Here is a 24,606-nt window from a genome sequence, read left to right as displayed (position 1 = left end):
TCCCATCCTAACATGCACCCCCCAGGACCAGAGTAGTCCCATCCTTACATCCACCCCCCAGGACCAGAGCAGATGGAATGGGACCAATGGAGCCAATCTCTTCAGAGAAGCAAAGTCCCTCTGGAATCAGGCCACATCTCACATCTCAGATCTTAGATCTCACTGGAGTATGTCTGGGCCTTTCTGTCAGTTATATTTCTCCTCTACCTGGCCAACTGCCATAGTGTGTGTGTGTGTGTGCGTGTGTGTTCAAGTGTGTTGATATGGAAAGAGGAGACTGAAGGGTTTATTGAAGCTCAGTCAGGAAACAACCTATCCAAAACACACACACACACACACACACACACACACACACACACACACACACACACACACACACACACACACACACACACACACACACACACACACACACACACACACACACACACACACACACACACACACACACAACGTGGTCCTTTCAGAGGCAGCAGTCAGATTAATGAGAACCTCTGTGTCTCATGTTTAATGTATGAGCAGCCAGGCAGAGCAGAGGGGATGTGTGCGTATTGAGTTCTAGAGTTCCCCTGTGAACTTCTTTTCCTCCAATAACCCCAGCACAGATGTCCTAAACTTTTCTGCCTGAGTTCAATATGTCATGTGTAGTATCATAGACAACTCACGGTCTGGTTCAAAGCACATGATGAAATGTTGGTATAGTATTTGACAATAATTGATGTTTATTTTCTAAGGACAGTAAAAGAATGCAGAACATATCCTCTGATGGAGTGGTGTTCTGTGATTTCACCCCCCCCTCACCTCCCAGGTGGTATGTTCCCCCGGTCCTGATGCTGATAGGTGTGGTGGTTCGGATCGCTGATGCCTCGTCGCCATCGATCGTCAACAAGACCGAGTTCTCCTTAGCAACCAGACGCACCGCGTGCCACTGGCCGTCGTTAAGGACCGAACCTGAAGATGAGAGGAGAGGAAAACACACACACACACACACGCACACACACAAACATCTCTGGTCAGAGTGGTTAATTAGTAAAGGCCCCCTGTCAAGTCTCAGAAGCCCACTGCATGCTGGGGTCCAGTCAACTATGTGAAAGGGCTTTCAGCTCCAACAGAGCTCAAAGAGGCTGCTGCTAGACACACACACACACACACACACACACACACACACACACACACACACACACACACACACACACACACACACACACACACACACACACACACACACACACACACACACACACACACACACACACACACACACACAGGAAGCCACGCTGCAATTCCCCTATCTATCTATCTATCTATCTATCTATCTATCTATCTATCTATCTATCTATCTATCTATCTATCTATCTATCTATCTATCTATCTATCTATCTATCTATCTATCTATCTATCTATCTATCTATCTATCTATCTATCTATCTACAGTATTCACACAGGAACCCACGTTACAGTTCCCCTTCTATCTATCTACAGTATTCATACAGGAACCCACGCTGCAGTTCCCCTTCTATCTAGCTACAGTATTCATACAGGAACCCAAGCTACCGTTCCCCTTCTATCTATCTACAGTATTCACACAAGAACCCAAGCTACAGTTCCCCTTCTATCTATCTACAGTATTCATACAGGAACCCACGCTGCAGTTCCCCTTCTATCTAGCTACAGTATTCATACAGGAACCCAAGCTACCGTTCCCCTTCTATCTATCTACAGTATTCACTCAGGAACCCACACTACAGTTCCCCTTCTATCTATCTACAACAGGGGTGTCAAAGTCAAATGGACGGAGGGCCAAATAAAAAATTTAGCTACAAGCCGAGGGCCGGACTGTTCGAATGTTCATTGAAAATTTTTTAAATGACGCATATAGTCTAGTGAACCTAATTGAACCTACTGAAAACCTAACAAATATATTCCAATATGATCAGATAAATAAAGCAATATTTTCTTATGGCTCTGTCAGTAATCTTTAATTTTCAACAGACACAAAAGACAAATTTCCTTTATATAAAAATCCCCATAACATGAACATTAAATGAAAGAAACCGGTATTCAAGGCACCATCAGTAGCCTATATTTTCTATTTTAGCAAAAGTGGGCTAAATTTACTTCAAAGAAAAAAACAATAATAGCAATTTTCTATCATCCACTCAACTGAAATATTTTTAAAATATAATTGGATTGAAATACAATAAAATAAAGTGCAAAAATCTATTAATCAAAAACAACACTTTGTTTAAGGAGAAGTAACATGCAGTGAAAACAAATATTAAACTTTAACTTTTAAACTTGAACTGAGTAAAAACTCTAAATATGTGATTGCACAGTAATGTTCACTTGTTTGAGGTTGAGGGTGATACTTGGTGGTGTCCCATCTTTTCCACAAGTTCATCAATGTTCAGGGTAAGGCTCTGAGCTGAGGAAATCCTCAGAATTGAGTGGAGGTGTTCAGCAGTAAGTCGACTTCTGTGTGATGTTTTGTTCAAGTTCATCAAAGAAAACAGTTGTTCACACAGGTATGTGCTGCCAAACATAGACAACGTTTGAGCAGCCTGGATGCGCAGCTGGGGCATTGTGTCGGGAGGAAACGGGCGAACTCCGCAGCACCCACTGCCGCATATTTTGCCCTCAGTGCATCATTGCATTGGAGGTCAATCAACTCCATTTGGAGGTTTGGTGGTGAGCTTTCCACGTCAACAGCAAATGGGTTACCGAGCAGTTCCAACCTGCTTTTTTGTGCTTCAAAGTCAGCAAATCGGCGTCGAAAGTCAGCGGCAAGCATACCTATTTTATCAGCCAACTGTGCGCTCGGGAACGCACTGGTAGAGAGCTTCTCTTTCATGGTCTGGCAGCTGGGAAAGTGGCTCAAATTTTCTTTCCGCATCTGCGTCTCCCACAGAGTCAGTTTGGTTTTAAATGCCTTCACTGTACTGTACATATCAGAGATGACACGATCCCGACCCTGCAGCTGCAAGTTCATTGCATTCAGATGACTCGTAATGTCACACAGAAAAGCCATTTCACACAGAAACATTTCGTCTCGGAGTTGTGTTGTGTCTTTCCCTTTGCTGTCCAAGAACAGACAAATCTCCTCACGAAGCTCGAAACATCTTTGAAGCACCTTTCCCTGGCTTAGCCATCGCACCTCTGTGTGATAAGGCAAATCACTGCTCCGTTTCTAACTCCGTCAGAAATGCCTTGAACTGGCGGTGATTCAAACCTTTGGCTCTGATAAAGTTAACTGTGCGCGTGATGATGCTCATTACATGCTCCATTTTCAAGGCTTTACCGCACAACGCTTCCTGGTGTATGATACAATGATAAGCTGTCAGCTCACCTGTCGCGTTTTCCTCTTGCATCTTTTCCCGTATCTTCGCCACCAGTCCGCTCCTGTGTCCACACATCGCAGGTGCTCCGTCGGTTGTCAAACCCACGAGTTTTTCCCAAGGCAGCTCCATCTCATTTACACATCTTGACACCTCTTCATACAAATCATGCCCCGTAGTTGTGCCATGCATAGGACGTAAAGCCAAAAACTCCTCTGTCACGCTTAGGCTGGAGTCCACTCCGCGGATGAAAATTGACAACTGGGCAATGTCAGAAATGTCGGTGCTCTCATCCACAGCCAAGGAATATGCAATGAAATCTTTTCCCTTTTTCACAAGCTGCTCTTTTAGATTGATGGACAACTGGTCTACTCTCTCGGCAATGGTGTTTCTGCTCAGACTCACATTTAAAAAGAGTTGCCTTTTTTCTGGGCAAACTTCGTCACAAACTTTAATCATGCAGTTTTTGATGAAATCCCCCTCCGTAAATGGCCGGGCTGATTTAGCGATCTCTTCTGCCAAAATAAAACTGGCCTTGACAGCAGCCTGGCCTTGTGATTTGGCTTTTTTGAACAGAGCCTGTCGAGATTTGAGGCCTCGTTTTAATTCCTCTGCCTTTTGTAGCCTTTGTTCCATGTCCATATTCTTGTTTTTGTCCGCGTGTTTCGTTTCATAATGTCGTCTCAGATTATACTCTTTCAGTACCGCCACACTTTCTCCACACAGAAGACACACAGGTTTTCCAGCTACCTCCGTGAACAAATACTCCGACTCCCACCTTGTTTGAAACCCCGGTTCTCAGTGTCCACCTTCCGTTTTGCCATTTTTGATGGGTATCTGAAAGTTAATTTTACTGTGATGCTGACAACTGCTGTGCCAATAAATATTGAAATGAAGCAGCCTACTGCTCGGTGCGTCACCGTTGCATTGTGGGAAATGTAGTATTGGTGCGTGTAAAAGATCTGCGGGCTGCCGGCTTGCTGCGGTCTGCGGGCCGGTTCTAATAATAAATCAAGATCATCCCAGGGGCCGTAAAAAACCTTCTCGCGGGCCGGATGTGGCCCGCGGGCCTTGACTCTGACATATGTGATCTACAATATTCACTCAGGAACCCACGCTGCAGTTCCCCTTCTATCTATCTACAGTATTCACACAGGAACCCACGCTGCAGTTCCCCTTCTATCTATCTACAGTATTCACTCAGGAACCTACGCTACCGTTCCCCTTCTATCTATCTACAGTATTCACACAGGAACCCACGCTGCAGTTCCCCATCTATAGGACTCAATAGTATTCACTTCAGGCTCACAGCTCCATACAGAATACTGAAGATGAGGTCTTGAATTGAAAGGAAAAAATATTGAGTGTGTGTGTGTGTGTGTATACAAGGGAGTGAGAGGGAGAAGGGAGATATATATGTTTTTTAACCTGATTTATTTTGCTCTGAAGCTGTTCCTGAGCAATATGCATAGATACATACACACATGCACACATTTATGCATTTACGCACTCAGACCCCCTACACACACACACACACACACACACACACACACACACACACACACACACACACACACACACACACACACACACACACACACACACACACACACACACACACACACACACACACACACACACACACACACACACACACACACACACACACACACACACACACACACACACACACACACATACACACACACACACACAATATATGCTATCCCCAATGTATCCCCAATCCAATCTACAGTAATGTGCTATAAAACAGGTCCTAGGAGAATAAACTAAGATAAGAGGGAAACATTTAGAAGAGATCTCACACACACACACACACACACACACACACACACACACACACACACACACACACACACACACACACACACACACACACACACACACACACACACACACACACACACACACACACACACACACACACACACACACACACACACACACACACACACACACACACACACACACACACACACACACACACACACACACACAAACACACACAGGATCAATGTATAAGGGAACACTCAGAGAGAGAATGAGAGAGAGAGTGTGTGAGAGAGAGAGAGAGAGAGAGAGAGAGAGAGAGAGGGAAATGAGAGAGAGGAGAGAGAGAGAGAGTGAGAGAGAGAGAGAGAGAGAGAGAGAGAGAGAGAGAGAGAGAGAGAGAGAGAGAGAGAGAGAGAGAGAGAAAGAGAGAAAGAGAGAAAGAGAGAGAGAGAGAGAGAGAGAGAGAGAGAGAGAGAGAGAGAGAGAGAGAGAGAGAAAAGTGATATAAACTGTAATTGAGAAATACAGTATATCTAATCAAAAACACAGAGATCCGGACAACAAAAATATATACCTTCATTATGAGGAAACACTGAAGCAATAGAAACACACCCTCAGAACAGAATTGGGAACAATCAGCTGGATGTAATTGAGGAGTCCATTGAATCCAACCACTTCTGGGAGAAAACAGTTTTAAGCAAACCAAGCAATCCAAAATGGTGGAGAAATCACTTTGCAAACCTCTATTTACAGCAATATAGAATACTGAAGATGAGGTCTTGAATTGAATGGAAAAAAGATTGGTGTGTGTGTGTGTGTATGCGTGTGTGTATGCGTGTGTGTATGCAAGGGAGAGAGAGGGAGAAGGGAGATATAGAACTTTTTAAGCCTGATCTCTCTTTTGATTCTGAAGCTGCTCCTGAGCAATATGCATACATACATACATACATACACACATGCACACATTTATGCATTTATGAATTTACACACACACACACACACACACACACACACACACACACACACACACACACACACACACACACACACACACACACACACACACACACACACACACACACACACACACACACACACAGAATCAAACCAATTCTGGGAGAAAACAGTTTTAAGCAAATTGGCAATCCAAAATGGTGGCTAAATCACTTTGGAAACCTCCATTTACAGCAATATAAGAAAGAGCCCAGAACAAAAAGATTTGTCAATAACTTGTCAATAATCAACTGACTGGCTTTCTTGATGTCTATAGTAGTCTCTCGGGTATGCAATCTGGTTTCCGCTCAGGTTATGGATGTGTCACTGCAACCTTAAAGGTCCTCAATGATGTCACCACTGCCCTTAACTCTAAGAAATATTGTGCTGCTATTTTTATTGACTTGGCCAAAGCATTTGATTCGGTAGACCATTCCATTCTTGTGGGCTGGCTAAGGAGTATTGGTGTCTCTGAGCGGTATTTGGCCTGGTTTGCTAACTACCTCTCTCAAAGAGTGCAGTATATATAAAATAAAATAAAATGCTGTCTCAGCCACTGCCTGTCACCAAGGGAGTCCCCCAAGGCTCAATCCTAGACCACACGCTCTTCTCAATTTACATTAACAACATAGCTCAGGCAGTGGGAAACTCTCTCATCCCTATATATGCAGATTATATGGTTTAAAATCAGCTGGCCCCTCCCCATATTTTGTGTTAAATGCTCTACAACAAAGCTTTCTTAGTGTCCAACAAGCTTTCTCTACCCTTAACCTTGATCTGAACACCTCCAAAACAAAGGTCATGTGGTTTGGTAAGAAGAATGCCCTTCTTCCCACAGGTGTGATTACTACATCTGAGGGTTTAGAGCTTGAGGTAGTCACCTCATACAAGTACTTGGGAGTATGGCTAGACGGTACACTGTCCTTCTCTCAGCACATATCAAAGCTGCAGGTTTAAGTTAGATCTAGACTTGGCCGTAATCACTCCTCTTTCACCCCAGCTGACAAACTAACCCTGATTCAGATGACCATCCTACCCATGCTAGATTACGGAGACATAACTTATAGATCGGCAGGTAAGCTTGCTCTCGTGCGGCTAGATGTTCTTTACCATTCGGCCATCAGATGTACCACCAATGTTCCTTATAGGACACATCACTGCACTCTATACTCCTCTGTAAACTGGTCATCTCTGTATACCCGTTGCAAGACCCACTGGTTGATGGCTATTTATAAAACCCTCTTAGGCTTCACTCCCCCCTATCTGAGATATCTACTGCAGCCCTCATCCTCCACATACAACACCCGTTCTGCCAGTCACATTCTGTTAAAGGTCCCCAAAGCACACACATCCTTGGGTCGCTCTTCTTTTCAGTTCGCTGCAGCTGGTGACTGGAACAGTTTTATCTCAATCTCTTCATTCAAAGACTCAATCATGGACACTCTTACTGACAGTTGTGGCTGCTTTGTGTGATGTATTGTTCTGACTGTGCCCACTTGCAACATGTTTTGTGCTGCTACCATGTTGTGTTGCTACCATGTTGTTGTTATGTTGTGTTGCTACCTTGCTATGTTGTTGTTTTATAGGTCTCTCTTTGTGTAGTGTTGTGTTGTCTCTCTTGTTGTGTGTTTTGTCCTATACTTATATCGTTTTTTTTCTTCTTTTTTAAAAATCCCAGGCCTCCGTCCCCGCAGGCCTTTTAGTAGGCCGTCATTGTGAATAAGAATTTGTTCTAAACTGAACTGCTTAGTTAAATAAAATAAATAAATAATAGAACAAAAAAAATCAGCAGCAGTCAAAGACTACCAGAATCCTATGGATACCCCAATTACAGAACAATAATTATTGGGAAAACTATGCACTTTACAACCCAAAAAGGCCTGTGGTGCTGATGGTATTTTAAATGAAATGATCAACTACACAGATCACAAGTTCAAACTGGCTATATCCAAACTTTTCAAAATTATCCTCACTGCAGGTATTGCCCCAGATATTTGGAACCAAGGATTGATCATACCAATCTATAAAAATGTGGAAAAATCTGAGTCAAATAATTGCAGAGGAATATGCAGTAACAGCAACTTGGGGAAAAGTCTGTGCAGTATCATAAATAGCAGACTACATCATGTCCTTGATGAGCATAACGGACTGAAGATAAATCAGATTGGAGTTTTACCAAATGACCACAACAGACCACATTTATACCCTCCATACTCTAACTGACAAATTATATATATATACCGTATACAGGCCTAAAGGCAGAGACAATAAGAAGACACAGAGGCTTAATACAATTGAACTACACCTTTGTTTCATCACAGAACCGGAGAGCAACATCTGTCCGGTGAAGTCCACAGAGCATATGGCATGGAACAAACAGTTACATGACCTACAGCATCGTCAAGCAAGTTCATGACTACTTAACATCGAATGATTTAGAACCACGGAGAGTTACCACAAGTTGAATGATTTAGAACCACGGAGAGTTACCACAAGTTGAATGATTTAGAACCACAGAGAGTTACCACAAGTTGAATGATTTAGAACCACGGAGAGTTACCACAAGTTGAATGATTTAGAACCACGGAGAGGTACCACAAGTTGAATGATTTAGAACCACGGAGAGTTCCCGCAAGTTGAATGATTTAGAACCACGGAGAGTTACCGCAAGTTGAATGATTTAGAACCACGGAGAGTTACCGCAAGTTGAATGATTTAGAACCACGGAGAGTTACCACAAGTTGAATGATTTAGAACCACGGAGAGTTACCACAAGTTGAATGATTTAGAACCACGGAGAGTTACCACAAGTTGAATGATTTAGAACCACCGAGAGTTACCGCAAGTTGAATGATTTAGAACCACGGAGAGTTACCACAAGTTGAATGATTTAGAACCACGGAGAGTTACCGCAAGTTGAATGATTTAGAACCACGGAGAGTTACCACAAGTTGAATGATTTAGAACCACGGAGAGTTACCACAAGTTGAATGATTTAGAACCACGGAGAGTTACCACAAGTTGAATGATTTAGAACCACGGAGAGTTACCACAAGTTGAATGATTTAGAACCACCGAGAGTTACCACAAGTTGAATGATTTAGAACCACGGAGAGGTACCGCAAGTTGAATGATTTAGAACCACGGAGAGTTACCACAAGTTGAATGATTTAGAACCACGGAGAGGTACCGCAAGTTGAATGATTTAGAACCACGGAGAGGTACCGCAAGTTGAATGATTTAGAACCACGGAGAGTTACCACAAGTTGAATGATTTAGAACCACGGAGAGGTACCGCAAGTTGAATGATTTAGAACCACGGAGAGTTACCACAAGTTGAATGATTTAGAACCACGGAGAGTTACCACAAGTTGAATGATTTAGAACCACGGAGAGTTACCACAAGTTGAATGATTTAGAACCACGGAGAGTTACCACAAGTTGCAAAGAAAACAGGAGCTGCCGCCGCTATTCCAGCACCATTTCAACTTCAACATTTCAACATCATCAAATCACATATGCTTCATCTAATACAGTGACAACTAAAATATAGCAACAACAATTTAGTCCAATCAACGTAAGCTAAATAGTATGTGGTTGTCCATGGCTCTGATTTCTCTGTGTGTGTGTGTGTGTGTGTGTGTGTGTGTGTGTGTGTGTGTGTGTGTGTGTGTGTGTGTGTGTGTGTGTGTGTGTGTGTACACACAAGTAGAAAAAAGTAGAAAGTAGAAAAAAACATGTTGACTCCCCATCTCTTTCATGTTGATGAAACGGTCTATGACTGTCATACAGTACTTTCCTTTTTTGTCGTCCAAGGCTACCTGGCTAAAATGCTTGCTCGCTAGCCTAACGTCCTTTCATGGGCAACATTAGCTAGTTAACATTAGCCTTCTACATCTAGCTACATATTGTACTTCCATCCTCTCAGGCCAGGGGGACAATGTATGAATTAATGGTTGGATCAGAATCACCGTTATAATCATTCACCAGCACGGATAATTAAGTAAAACCACAAGTCAAAATCCCCCATCTCCATCCATGGGGGGCCCATTTTAGCTAGCTAGCTAGCTAGCCTCCAGAGGACACAAGCACAACAAAACACAACAATTCAAGTTGTTTCTATCAAGGACGTAGGCGCTAGTTGCGATTTGATAGGAGTGACACCAAACGCCTTTTTCTGATAGGAGTGACACCAAACACCTTTTTCTGATAGGAGTGACACCAAACACCTTTTTCTGATAGGAGACACCAAACACCTTTTTCTGATAGGAGTGACACCAAACACCTTTTTCTGATAGGAGTGACACCAAACACCTTTTTCTGATAGGAGTGACACCAAACACCGTTTTCTGATAGGAGTGACACCAAACACCTTTTTCTGATAGGAGTGACACCAAACACCTTTTTCTGATAGGAGTGACACCAAACACCGTTTTCTGATAGGAGTGACACCAAACACCTTTTTCTGATAGGAGTGACACCAAACACCTTTTTCTGATAGGAGTGACACCAAACACCGTTTTCTGATAGGAGTGACACCAAACACCTTTTTCTGATAGGAGTGACACCAAACACCTTTTCTGATAGGAGTGACACCAAACACCCTTTTCTGATAGGAGTGACACCAAACACCTTTTTTTGATAGGAGTTTTTTTTTATTGGAGTTCCCTAGACACTTTGTTTTGCTCTGCCAGGACCATTCACAGTTGAGCTCACTCAGTTTAGCTCAACGCTGATTGGCTATTATTTTATAAAAACATGTATAAAGGGAGGCCAAATGCTTGCTGGCTTCCCTTGCATTCAATGCTATGGGCGGGAACAATGTCATACTCGTTATGACCAGATGGCATCAGATAGATGGCCTACACATACAGAGACAGAGGGGAAATGTTTCGCTCGCTCGGATGCCTTCGCCGTTGAGATACATTTCGCCTTTTGCGAATTTAAGGAAGATTATGAAACACAGAGAGATGAAAGATAAATAATGTTATTTTTTTCTAGGTACATTTTTGGGGGAAGCCTGGCTTCCCTTGGCATCCATGAATACACGGCACTGCACAATTATACCCTTCACACTCTAACTGACAAACAACTCGACCACAAGAGATCACACGTATACCCTTCACACTCTAACTGACAAACAAGTCGACCACAAAAGACCACATTATACCCTCCACACTCTAACTGACAAACAAGTCGACCACAAGAGACCACATTATACCCTCCACACTCTAACTGACAAACAAGTCGACCACAAGAGACCACACGTATACCCTCCACACTCTAACTGACAAACAAGTCCACCACAAGAGACCACACGTATACCCTTCACACTCTAACTGACAAACAAGTCGACCACAAAAGACCACATTATACCCTCCACACTCTAACTGACAAACAAGTCGACCACAAGAGACCACATTATACCCTCCACACTCTAACTGACAAACAAGTCGACCACAAGAGACCACATTATACCCTTCACACTCTAACTGACAAACAAGTCGACCACAAGAGACCACATTATACCCTCCACACTCTAACTGACAAACAAGTCGACCACAAGAGACCACATTATACCCTCCACACTCTAACTGACAAACAAATCGACCACAAGAGACCACACGTATACGACCACAAGAGACCACACGTATACCCTCCACACTCTAACTGACAAACAAGTCGACCACAAGAGACCACATTATACCCTCCACACTCTAACTGACAAACAAGTCGACCACAAGAGACCACATTATACCCTTCACACTCTAACTGACAAACAAGTCGACCAAAGAGACCACATTATACCCTCCACACTCTAACTGACAAACAAGTCGACCACAAGAGACCACACGTATACCCTCCACACTCTAACTGACAAACAAGTCGACCACAAGAGACCACATTATACCCTCCACACTCTAACTGACAAACAAGTCGACCACAAGAGACCACATTATACCCTTCACACTCTAACTGACAAACAAGTCGACCACAAGAGACCACATTATACCCTCCACACTCTAACTGACAAACAAGTCGACCACAAGAGACCACATTATACCCTTCACACTCTAACTGACAAACAAGTCGACCACAAGAGACCACATTATACCCTCCACACTCTAACTGACAAACAAGTCGACCACAAGAGACCACATTATACCCTCCACACTCTAACTGACAAACAAGTCGACCACAAGAGACCACACGTATACCCTCCACACTCTAACTGACAAACAAGTCGACCACAAGAGACCACATTATACCCTCCACACTCTAACTGACAAACAAGTCGACCACAAGAGACCACATTATACCCTTCACACTCTAACTGACAAACAAGTCGACCACAAAAGACCACATTATACCCTCCACACTCTAACTGACAAACAAGTCGACCACAAGAGACCACATTATACCCTCCACACTCTAACTGACAAACAAGTCGACCACAAGAGACCACACTTATCCCCTCCACACTCTAACTGACAAACAAGTCGACCACAAGAGACCACACGTATACCCTCCGCACTCTAACTGACAAACAAGTCGACCACAAGAGACCACATTATACCCTCCACACTCTAACTGACAAACAAGTCCACCACAAGAGACCACACTTATCCCCTCCACACTCTAACTGACAAACAAGTCGACCACAAAAGACCACATTTTACCCTCCACACTAACTGACAAACAAGTCGACCACAAGAGATCACACTTATACCCTTCACACTCTAACTGACAAACAAGTCAACCACAAGAGACCACATTTTACCCTCCACACTCTAACTGACAAACAAGTCGACCACAATAGACCACATTATACCCTCCACACTCTAACTGACAAACAAGTCGACCACACGAGACCACATTCATACCCTCCACACTCTAACTGACAAACAAGTCGACCACAAAAGACCACATTTTACCCTCCACACTCTAACTGACAAACAAGTCGACCACAAAAGACCACATTTTACCCTCCACACTCTAACTGACAAACAAGTCAACCACAAGAGACCACATTTTACCCTCCACACTCTAACTGACAAACAAGTCGACCACAAGAGATCACACTTATACCCTCCACACTCTAACTGACAAACAAGTCGACCACAAAAGACCACATTTTACCCTCCACACTCTAACTGACAAACAAGTCGACCACAAGAGATCACACTTATACCCTTCACACTCTAACTGACAAACAAGTCGACCACAAGAGATCACATTTTATCCTCCACACTCTAACTGCATTTGGCTCAATTTGAAGGTATGTTTTAAATAAACAAATACAAAGCAGTATTGGAGGAACAACATATGGTGTTATTAAATCAATGTACACTAAAAAAGAAATGTTAGGGTAAAATTGCCAACAAGCAAACAGACTTCTTCTCTCAGTGACATGGATTGAAACAGAGTTGCTCAATTAGTCTAAAACTATCTACATGAATGAATTGGCAAAAACATTAGAAGAATCTGCCTGGTCTCACCCTACACAACACTGAAATCAAGTGTCTACTGTACGCAGATGACCTGGTGCTGCTGTCTCCTACTCAGGAGGGGTTACAGCAGCACCTCGATCATCTGCAGCCAGACCTGGGCTCTGACAGTCAACTTTAAAGCCTTGAATATAATTATATTCCAAAAGAGGTCTGGATATCACAAATACCTGGATATCACAAATACCTGGATATCACAAATACCTGGATATCACAAATACCTGGATATCACAAATACAAATGATATTTGGACACTACATGTATCTAGGACTAAATATCAGCAACACAGATAGCTTTCGCATGGCTGTGAATGAGCCAAGAGACAAAGCATGAAGAGCATTCTATTTCATTGAAAGGAACATTAAAATAGACATTCCAATTAGGATCTGGCAACAACAAAAAGCCTAGAAGTTATAGAACCAATTGCTGGATATGGCAGTGAAATATGGGGTCCACTCTCCAATAATGTGTTGACCAAATGGGACAAAAGTCCAATTGAAATACTGCATACAGAGTTTTGCAAGAGTATATTGCACGTGCAGAGAAAAACTCCAGATAACACATGTAGAGCTGGTGGTCCTTCTGTAGCTCAGTTGGTAGAGCATGGCGCTTGTAACGCCAGGGTAGTGGGTTCGATTCCCAGGACCACCCATACGTAGAATGTATGCACACATGACTGTAAGTCGCTTTGGATAAAAGCGTCTGCTAAATGGCATATATTATTATATTATTATATATAGAGCTGAATTGGGCCAATACCCCCTCCTTATCCAAATGGAAAAAAGAGCCATACTAAAAACAAGGGACCCCAAAACATTTCATCACACAGCCCTATAATGTCAACAGATGGAACAAGAGAAGAAACCTCTCAGCCAGCTGGTTCTGAGGCTCAGTTCACTAACCCAAGCCAAGCCCATAGAGCCTCAGGATAGCACTCAGAAAATCTGGCCCAACCAAATTATAACAAAGCAAATATATATATATATATAACGCCTATTCGAAAGACCACAAAAAATCGAAGTAAACTTTAATGCTATTTGTCTCTAAACAGATGGTACACAGTGATGATCAAATCAAATCATATTTTATTGGTCACATACACATGGTTAGCAGATGTTAATGTGAGTGTAGCGAAATGCACATCTGACCACTGTGTCTGAGGAAAACACTAACTATGTAGACTCAGTGAGCACAGCCTGGTCATAGAGACAGGTTGTCATAGACAAACCTGGCTGCACAGGGAGGACAGGTTGTGCTCACTCTGCTCGAGGGGAGAGGTACTGTTTCACCTGTCCTTGTCCTTGTCTCCACCCCCCTCCAGGGGTCGCCCATCTTCCCCACTTATCTCCTGGGTATTTATACCTGTGTTTTCTATCTGTCTGTGCCAGTTCATCTTGTTCGTTCAAGTCAACTAGCGTTTTGTTTCTCAGCCCTTGCTTTTTCCAGTCTCTCTTTTCTCACCCTCCTGGTTTTGACCCTTGCCTGTTCTGACTCCGAGCCCACCTGCCTGACCACTCTGCCTGACCATGACCCTGAGCCCACCTGCCTGACCACTCTGCCTGACCCTGAGCCTGCCTGCCGACCTGTACCTTTGCCGCACCTCTGGATTATCGACCCCTGCCTGCCTTGACCTGTCATTTGCCTGCCCTTGTTGCTGTAACAAACATTGTTACTTCAACACAGTCTGCACTCTGGTCTTACCTGAATCGTTATAGGTAGAGACAGAGCTGTATTTCCTATTACACTGTGACAAATACTCAGAGCGAAGAGAATCTTTCTTTCCCAAAATGATCATTCATTACAAAGAATTTGAAACTATAAAAGTATTTATTGTGTGAAAAGCTAAATATGTGGCCTCTTTCACAGCCAGTGAAAAGTGCAAATGTAATAATAGTATTTTGGGGTGCTTTCATACCATGACATGTTGCTTTTCAGTCATGTATGTATTTGTATTGTCATTACTATTGTTGTTGTAGTTGCTTTTAAAGTTAATAATTTCCATTACTACTACAACAATTTTTAAAATGATTTTATTATTGCTGTTGGTCTGACCACTGTTATATGTGTACTTTAACAATGTAAGTAATTGTCAATAAAGTCTATTGAATTGAATTAAGAGAGAGAAGGAGGAAGGGAGAGAGAGGGAGGGAGATTTCATCGATCACATTAGAGTTGGAAGGTTTAGTGTGTTAACCTTGCAGTCTAGAGTCTCTAGTGTTTCGTTTTTAAGTATCTCCTCTCAAGGCAGACGAGTGTATAAAAAACAACATATTTTCACACTTTACACACACAATCATGTAATTAGCGAACCATCAGTGTCTCCTCCTTGACAACAGCATCAAAACATTGTGCGGTGTAACCACAGGAACGACCTTGATATACTGCCGTCTGATTATTGCTAATTAGTCATTAGTTGTTAGAGGCAATCATCATCGCTACCAAGATGGCAGGATTGGAGACACACAACGTCTGTGATGGGTGTGTCCGTCTGTGTGTGTATTATTTTCTACCTGATGATATGTCTATCCTGGTGTTCTTCATCTGTGTCACGTTGAAGTGAACGCCAACCTTCCCGTCGTCAAGGGCAATCTCAAGCGTTCCATCATCAAGGTTACTGAAGAGAAGGAGTCCATCAGCGTTCCACGTGCGGAACTGGAACCCCAATGATACTACATCCTGGTTGGCTCTTCCCGGGAGCTGCAGGAAGCTGGTAGCGTTGAAGAAAACTGTGAAGGAGTGTGACTCCACGCAAGAGAGTGACAGATTATGCTAGAGAGAGAGAGAGAGAGAGAGAGAGAGAGAGAGAGAGAGAGAGAGAGAGAGAGAGAGAGAGAGAGAGAGAGAGAGAGAGAGAGAGAGAGAGAGAGAGAGAGAGAGAGAGAGAGAGAGAGAGAGAGAGAGAGAGAGAGAGACAGACAGACAGACAGACAGACAGACAGACAGACAGACAGACAGACAGACAGACAGACAGACAGACAGACAGACAGACAGGAGAGGAGAGGCTCATCATTAGTTGTGATTATCATTAGTTGTTTGCTTTGATCAATTCTAAGATGAAAATGTATTGTACCAAGAGAGAGACGGACAAGACAGAAACAAAGACAGGGACGGAGATAGAGATAAAGATGGAGACAGAGACGAAGACAGAGATGGTGATAGAGATGGAGATAAAGACAGAGATGAGACAAAGATGGAGACAGAGACAGACATGGATACAGGGACGGAGACAGAGACGGCGACAGAGACAAAGACAGAGATGGAGACAGAGAGAACAACAGGGACGGAGACCGAGATGGAGACAGAGATGAAGACAGAGATAGAGATGGAGACAGAGATGAAGACAGAGATGAAGACAGAGATGGAGACAGAGATGGAGACAGAGATGGAGACAGAGATGGAGACAGAGATGAAGACAGAGATGGAGACAGAGATGAAGACAGAGATGGAGACAGAGATGAAGACAGAGATGGAGACAGAGATGAAGACAGAGATGAAGACAGAGATGAAGACAGAGATGGAGACAGAGATGAAGACAGAGACCGAGATGGAGACAGAGATGAAGACAGAGATGGAGATGGAGACAGAGATGGAGACAGAGATGGAGACAGAGATGAAGACAGAGATGGAGACAGAGATAGAGATGGAGATGGAGACAGAGATGGAGACAGAGATGGAGACAGAGATGAAGACAGAGATGGAGACAGAGATGAAGACAGAGATGGAGACAGAGATGGAGACAGAGATGAAGACAGAGATGGAGACAGAGAGAACAACAGGGACGGAGACCGAGATGGAGACAGAGATGAAGACAGAGATGGAGACAGAGAGACCAACAGGGACGGAGACCGAGATGGAGACCGAGATGAAGACAGAGATGGAGACAGAGATGAAGATAGAGATGAAGACAGAGATGGAGACAGAGAGAACAACAGGGACGGAGACCGAGATGGAGACAGAGATGAAGACAGAGATGGAGATGGAGACAGAGAGAACAACAGGGACGGAGACCGAGATGGAGACAGAGATGGAGACAGAGATGGAGATGGAGACAGAGAGAACAACAGGGACGGAGACCGAGATGGAGACAGAGATGAAGACAGAGATGGAGATGGAGACAGAGAGAACAACAGGGACGGAGACCGAGATGGAGACAGAGATGGAGACAGAGAGAACAACAGGGACTTAGACCGAGATGGAGACAGAGATGAAGACAGAGATGGAGATGGAGACAGAGAGAACAATAGGGACGGAGACCGAGATGGAGACAGAGATGAAGACAGAGATGGAGATGGAGACAGAGAGAACAACAGGGAGGGAGACCGAGATGGAGACAGAGATGAAGACAGAGATGGAGATGGAGACAGAGATGGAGACAGAGAGAACAACAGGGACGGAGACAGAGATGAAGACAAAGATGGAGATGGAGACCGAGTTGGAGACAGAGACAAAGAAAGGGATGGAGATACAGGCAGGAACGGAGACAGAGATGAAGACAGTGACAAAGACAGAGACAAAGACAGAGATGGAAACAGATGGAGATACAGATGGAGACAGCGATGGAGACATGGACTGAGACAGAGATGGAGACATGGACTGAGACAGAGATGGAGACAGAGATGGAGATAGAGATGGAGACAGCAATGGAGACAGATGGAGACATGGACTGAGACAGAGATGGAGACAGAGATCGAGATAGAGATGGAGACAGCGATGGAGACAGATGGAGACATGGACTGAGACAGAGATGGAGACAGAGATGGAGATAGAGATGGAGATGGAGACAGAGAGAACAACAGGGACGGAGACCGAGATGGAGACAGAGATGGAGACAGAGAGAACAACAGGGACGGAGACCGAGATGGAGACAGAGATGAAGACAGAGATGGAGATGGAGACAGAGAGAACAACAGGGACGGAGACCGAGATGGAGACAGAGATGGAGACAGAGAGAACAACAGGGACGGAGACCGAGATGGAGACAGAGATGAAGACAGAGATGGAGATGGAGACAGAGAGAACAACAGGGACGGAGACCGAGATGGAGACAGAGATGGAGACAGAGAGAACAACAGGGACGGAGACCGAGATGGAGACAGAGATGGAGACAGAGATGGAGATGGAGACAGAGAGAACAACAGGGACGGAGACCGAGATGGAGACAGAGATGAAGACAGAGATGGAGATGGAGACAGAGATGGAGACAGAGAGAACAACAGGGACGGAGACAGAGATGAAGACAAAGATGGAGATGGAGACCGAGTTGGAGACAGAGACAAAGAAAGGGATGGAGATACAGGCAGGAACGGAGACAGAGATGAAGACAGTGACAAAGACAGAGACAAAGACAGAGATGGAAACAGATGGAGATACAGATGGAGACAGCGATGGAGACATGGACTGAGACAGAGATGGAGACATGGACTGAGACAGAGATGGAGACAGAGATGGAGATAGAGATGGAGACAGCAATGGAGACAGATGGAGACATGGACTGAGACAGAGATGGAGACAGAGATCGAGATAGAGATGGAGACAGCGATGGAGACAGATGGAGACATGGACTGAGACAGAGATGGAGACAGAGATGGAGATAGAGATGGAGATGGAGACAGAGAGAACAACAGGGACGGAGACCGAGATGGAGACAGAGATGGAGACAGAGAGAACAACAGGGACGGAGACCGAGATGGAGACAGAGATGAAGACAGAGATGGAGATGGAGACAGAGAGAACAACAGGGACGGAGACCGAGATGGAGACAGAGATGGAGACAGAGAGAACAACAGGGACGGAGACCGAGATGGAGACAGAGATGAAGACAGAGATGGAGATGGAGACAGAGAGAACAACAGGGACGGAGACCGAGATGGAGACAGAGATGAAGACAGAGATGGAGATGGAGACAGAGAGAACAACAGGGACGGAGACCGAGATGGAGACAGAGATGAAGACAGAGATGGAGATGGAGACAGAGATGGAGACAGAGAGAACAACAGGGACGGAGACAGAGATGAAGACAAAGATGGAGATGGAGACCGAGTTGGAGACAGAGACAAAGAAAGGGATGGAGATAAAGGCAGGAACGGAGACAGAGATGAAGACAGTGACAAAGACAGAGACAAAGACAGAGATGGAAACAGATGGAGATACAGATGGAGACAGCGATGGAGACATGGACTGAGACAGAGATGGAGACATGGACTGAGACAGAGATGGAGAGAGAGATGGAGATAGAGATGGAGACAGCAATGGAGACAGATGGAGACATGGACTGAGACAGAGATGGAGACAGAGATCGAGATAGAGATGGAGACAGCGTTGGAGACAGATGGAGACATGGACTGAGACAGAGATGGAGACAGAGATGGAGATAGAGATGGAGATGGAGACAGAGAGAACAACAGGGACGGAGACCGAGATGGAGACAGAGATGGAGACAGAGAGAACAACAGGGACGGAGACCGAGATGGAGACAGAGATGAAGACAGAGATGGAGATGGAGACAGAGAGAACAACAGGGACGGAGACCGAGATGGAGACAGAGATGAAGACAGAGATGGAGATGGAGACAGAGAGAACAACAGGGACGGAGACCGAGATGGAGACAGAGATGAAGACAGAGATGGAGATGGAGACAGAGAGAACAACAGGGACGGAGACCGAGATGGAGACAGAGATGAAGACAGAGATGGAGATGGAGACAGAGATGGAGACAGAGAGAACAACAGGGACGGAGACAGAGATGAAGACAAAGATGGAGATGGAGACCGAGTTGGAGACAGAGACAAAGAAAGGGATGGAGATAAAGGCAGGAACGGAGACAGAGATGAAGACAGTGACAAAGACAGAGACAAAGACAGAGATGGAAACAGATGGAGATACAGATGGAGACAGCGATGGAGACATGGACTGAGACAGAGATGGAGACATGGACTGAGACAGAGATGGAGACAGAGATGGAGATAGAGATGGAGACAGCAATGGAGACAGATGGAGACATGGACTGAGACAGAGATGGAGACAGAGATGGAGATAGAGATGGAGACAGCGATGGAGACAGATGGAGACATGGACTGAGACAGAGATGGAGACAGAGATGGAGATAGAGATGGAGACATTTACATTTACATTTAAGTCATTTAGCAGACGCTCTTATCCAGAGCGACTTACAAATTGGTGCGTTCACCTTATGACATCCAGTGGAACAGCCACTTTACAATAGTGCAGCGATGGAGACAGATGGAGATAGAGACAGAGATGGAGACAGATGGAGACATGGACTGAGACAGAGATGGAGACAGAGAGACAGACAAATAGAAACAGAGAGATAGACCGTGACAGTGTGTGTGTGTGTGTGTAACTTACAAAGCTGGAAGTATCTAGCTTCTTGCGTCGTGCCAAATCAGTGATGTTATCTCCGTTGTAGTTGATGCTCTCCATACAGCCTCTGAAGTTCTTCATCCCCCCTCCCACTGGCTTACCACTGTAGGGCATGCCACCAAAACTCAACTACAGTAGAGAGAGAGATAAGATACGTAATAAAAAGAGTGAGAGACCAACGTATAAAACAGCATTTTGGTCATCTTCTAAGAGGGATTCAGTGTTTTTTATTTACTGTCTTAGTGCTCCCTAAATGTTCCTGCATGTGTCATCATTCAGTGTGTGCGTGTGTGCGTGTGTGTACTGTAATGCTTCACTACCCATATTAATTAAAGCCAAGAGCATATACGGGAATTCAGGCCTTAAAAAGACACAACAAGTAGCTCTGGTAGTTCTGCACTGAGTAGAAGCAGTCACACTATCAGGAGTGACTCAGTTAGTCAACGAATCAACAACTAATATCCTTATCAACCATCACATTATTCCCATGTGTATTCCCATATACATGCACATTCGTTTGTTCCTAAGATATTCCTTAGGTATTTAAAAATCTATTTCCTGTTGTAAGTGGCATTAGTGTGCAGTACTGTTTCATTGTATTAACATCCAGCATGAATTGTCTAATATGGATTAGTCCTGATGAGTTAGTGTAACTCTAATTTCCTCTCGTATCAAAGTGCTACTCAAAGTACAGGAAACAAATCGAACCGCAAACACTGGTAATTATAACTGGCACGTGGAAGGGGAGAGAGTGAGGGAGAGAGAGAGCGTGAGGGAGAAAGAGCGTGAGGAAGAGAGAGTGAGGGAGAGAGAGAGATAGCGAGGGAGAGAGAGTGAGAGAGATAGAGAGAGTGAGAGAGGGAGAGAGTAAGGGAGAGTGAGAGTAAGGGAGAAAGAGAGTGAGAGAGAGAGAGTAAGGGAGAGAGAACGTAAGGGTGAGAGAGAGTGAGGGAGAGAGTGAGGGAGAGAGAGAGTGAGGCAGAGAGAGTGAAAGAGATAGAGTGAGGGAGCGAGAGAGTAAGGGAGAGAGAGAGTGAGGGAGAGAGAGATAACGAGAGAGAGAGAGTGAGCGAGATAGATGGAGTGAGGGAGAGAGAGTAAGGGAGAGAGAGCGTGAGGGAGAGAGATAGTGAGGGAGAGAGAGTGGGAGAGATAGAGTGAGAGAGAGTAAGGGACGGAGAGAGTGAGTGAGAGAGAGAGAGTGAGGGAGAGAGTGAGTGAGAGAGAGAGTAAGGGAGAGAGAGCGTGAGGGAGAGAGAGAGTGGGGGAGAGAGAGATAGCTAGGGAGTGAGAGTGAGAAAGAGTGAGAGACAGAGTAAGGGAGAGAGAGAGTGAGGGAGAGAGAGAGTAAGGGAGAAAGAGAGTGAGAGTAAGGGAGAGAGAACGTAAGGGTGGGAGAGAGTGAGGGAGAGAGAGAGAGTGAGGGAGAGCGAGATAGCGAGGGAGAGAGAGTGAAAGAGAGAGAGAGTGAGAGAGATAGAGAAAGAGAGTAAGGGAAAGACAATGTAAGGGTGAGAGAGAGTGAGGGACAGAGAGTGAGGGAGAGAGAGTGAGGGAGAGAGAGTGAGGGAGATAGAGTGAGGGAGATAGAGTGAGAGAGAGAGATGAGGGAGAGAGAGAGTGAGGGAGAGAGTGAGGGAGAGAGAGAGTAAGGGAGAGAGAGCGTGATGGAGAGAGAGAGTGAGGGAGAGAGAGATAGTGAGGGAGAGAGAGATAGCGAGAGAGAGAGAGTGAGAGAGATCGAGTGAGAGAGAGAGAGTAAGGGGGAGAGAGAGTGAGGGAGAGAGAGAGAGTGAGGGCAAGAGTGAGGGAGAGAGAGTAAGGGAGAGAGAGCGTGAGGGAGAGAGAGAGTGAGGGAGAGAGCGATAGCGAAGGAAGAGAGAGATAGCGAGGGAGAGAGAGTGAGAGAGATAGAGTGAGAGAGAGAAAGAGAGAGAGTAAGGGAGAGAGAGAGATAGATAGAGTGAGAGAGAGTAAGGCAGAGAGTGAGGGAGAGAGAGTAAGGGAGAGTAAGGGAGAGAGTGAGGAGAGAGAGAGAGTGAGGGAGCGAGTGCGGGAGGGAGAGAAAGAGTAAGGGGGAGAGTGAGGGAGAGAGAGAGTGAGGGAGAGAGAGAGATAGATAGAGTGAGAGAGAGTAAGGCAGAGAGTGAGGGAGAGAGAGAGAGAGGGAGAGAGATAGAGTGAGGGAGAGAGTGAGTGAGAGAGAGAGAGAGTGTGAGCGAGAGAGAGATAGATAGAGTGAGAGAGAGTAAGGGAGAGAGTGAGGGAGAGAGAGAGGGAGAGAGAGTGAGGGAGAGAGTGAGTGAGAGAGAGAGTAAGGGAGAGAGAGCGTGAGGGAGAGAGAGAGTGTGAGGGAAAGAGAGATAGCGAGGTAGTGAGAGAGAGAGAGTGAGAGTAAGGGAGAGAGAATGTAAGGGTGAGAGAGAGTGAGGGAGCGAGAGAGAGAGAGAGACAGAGAGAGAGAGAGAGAGAGGAGAGTGAGAGAGAGAGAGAGAGAGAGAGAGAGAGAGAGAGAGAGAGAGAGAGAGAGAGAGAGAGAGAGAGAGAGAGAGAGAGAGAGAGAGGGAGAGACAACGTAAGGGTGAGAGAGATTGAGGGAGAGAGAGTGAGAGGGAGATAGCAAGGGAGAGAGAGTGAGCGAGATGGGGAGAGAGAGTAAGGGAGAGAGATCGTGAGGGAGAGAGTGAGGGAGAGAGAGAGATAGCGAGGGAGAGAGAGTGAGAGAGAGAGTGAGAGAGAGAGAGAGAGAGAGTGAGGGAGAGAGAGATAGCGAGGGAGTGAGAGTGAGAGAGATAGAGAGAGTGAGAGTAAGGGAGAGAGAGAGTGAGGGAGAGAGAGAGTAAGGAAGAAAGAGAGTGAGGGAGTGAGAGTGAGTGAGAGGAAGAGTAAGGGGGAGAGTGAGTGAGAGTGAGGGAGAGAGTGAGGGAGAGAGAATAAAATATCAGATAAGAGAAAGCAGAAGAAAAAGAAGGGAGAGAAAATGTAGCAAAGAGAAGTGACAGTATGACACTGACAAGCTGAGGAGGGTGTTAAAAGGGTGAGTCAGAGATAAGACAGAGGAATATGGGGAGGGAGGAGGGAGTTGACTGCTGTGCGCTCTCAGGACGGAGTGTTAATTAGTCTCACATGACGGCTGTTATTGGTCTAGACTGTAGAGGGTGGGAGGAGAGAGAGGCAGGGTTGCAGGGAGGGGGGGATACTGTGAGACACTCTACATACAAAGATAAAGTTGCCAATGTGTCTGCAACGGCTACTGAAGAAGTGGAACAATGATGTGTGTCTCTGTGTGTGTCTGTTTGTGTCTGTGTGTGTCTGTGTGTGTCTCTGTGTGTTTGTGTGTGTCTCTGTGTGTTTGTGTGTCTCTGTGTGTCTGTGTGTGTTACTCTGTGTGTCTGTGTGTGTCTCTGTGTGTGTCTCTGTGTGTCTGTGTGTGTCTCTGTGTGTCTGTGAGGGTCTGTGTGTGTATGTCTCTGTCTGTTTGTGTCTCTGCGTGTCTGTGTGTGTCTGTGTGTGTCTCTGTGTGTTGGTGTGTGTTACTCTGTGTGTCTGTGTGTGTCTCTGTGTGTGTCTCTGTGTGTCTGTGTGTGTCTGTGTGT

General features: G+C 45.0%; 1 protein-coding gene across 2 annotated transcripts in view; it reads right to left on the bottom strand.

Annotated features, from left to right (window-relative positions):
* cntnap2a (contactin associated protein 2a) overlaps nt 1-24,606 on the bottom strand; it is a 315,711-nt gene that overhangs the window by 121,014 nt on the left and 170,091 nt on the right. For both annotated transcript variants that reach the window (XM_052483622.1, XM_052483624.1), the window contains exons 8-10: nt 20,996-21,139; nt 16,141-16,399; nt 802-951 (exon numbers count right to left, since the gene is read on the bottom strand). In XM_052483622.1, the coding sequence (XP_052339582.1) occupies nt 802-951; nt 16,141-16,399; nt 20,996-21,139 (553 nt within the window). The remainder of the gene's footprint in view (nt 1-801; nt 952-16,140; nt 16,400-20,995; nt 21,140-24,606) is intronic.

The sequence above is a fragment of the Oncorhynchus keta genome, chromosome 28 (genome assembly GCF_023373465.1).
Source record: "Oncorhynchus keta strain PuntledgeMale-10-30-2019 chromosome 28, Oket_V2, whole genome shotgun sequence".
NCBI classification, from domain to species: Eukaryota; Metazoa; Chordata; class Actinopteri; order Salmoniformes; family Salmonidae; genus Oncorhynchus; species Oncorhynchus keta.
Note: the sequence above shows the minus strand (reverse complement) of the source record. Positions and strands in the feature narration are given on the sequence as shown.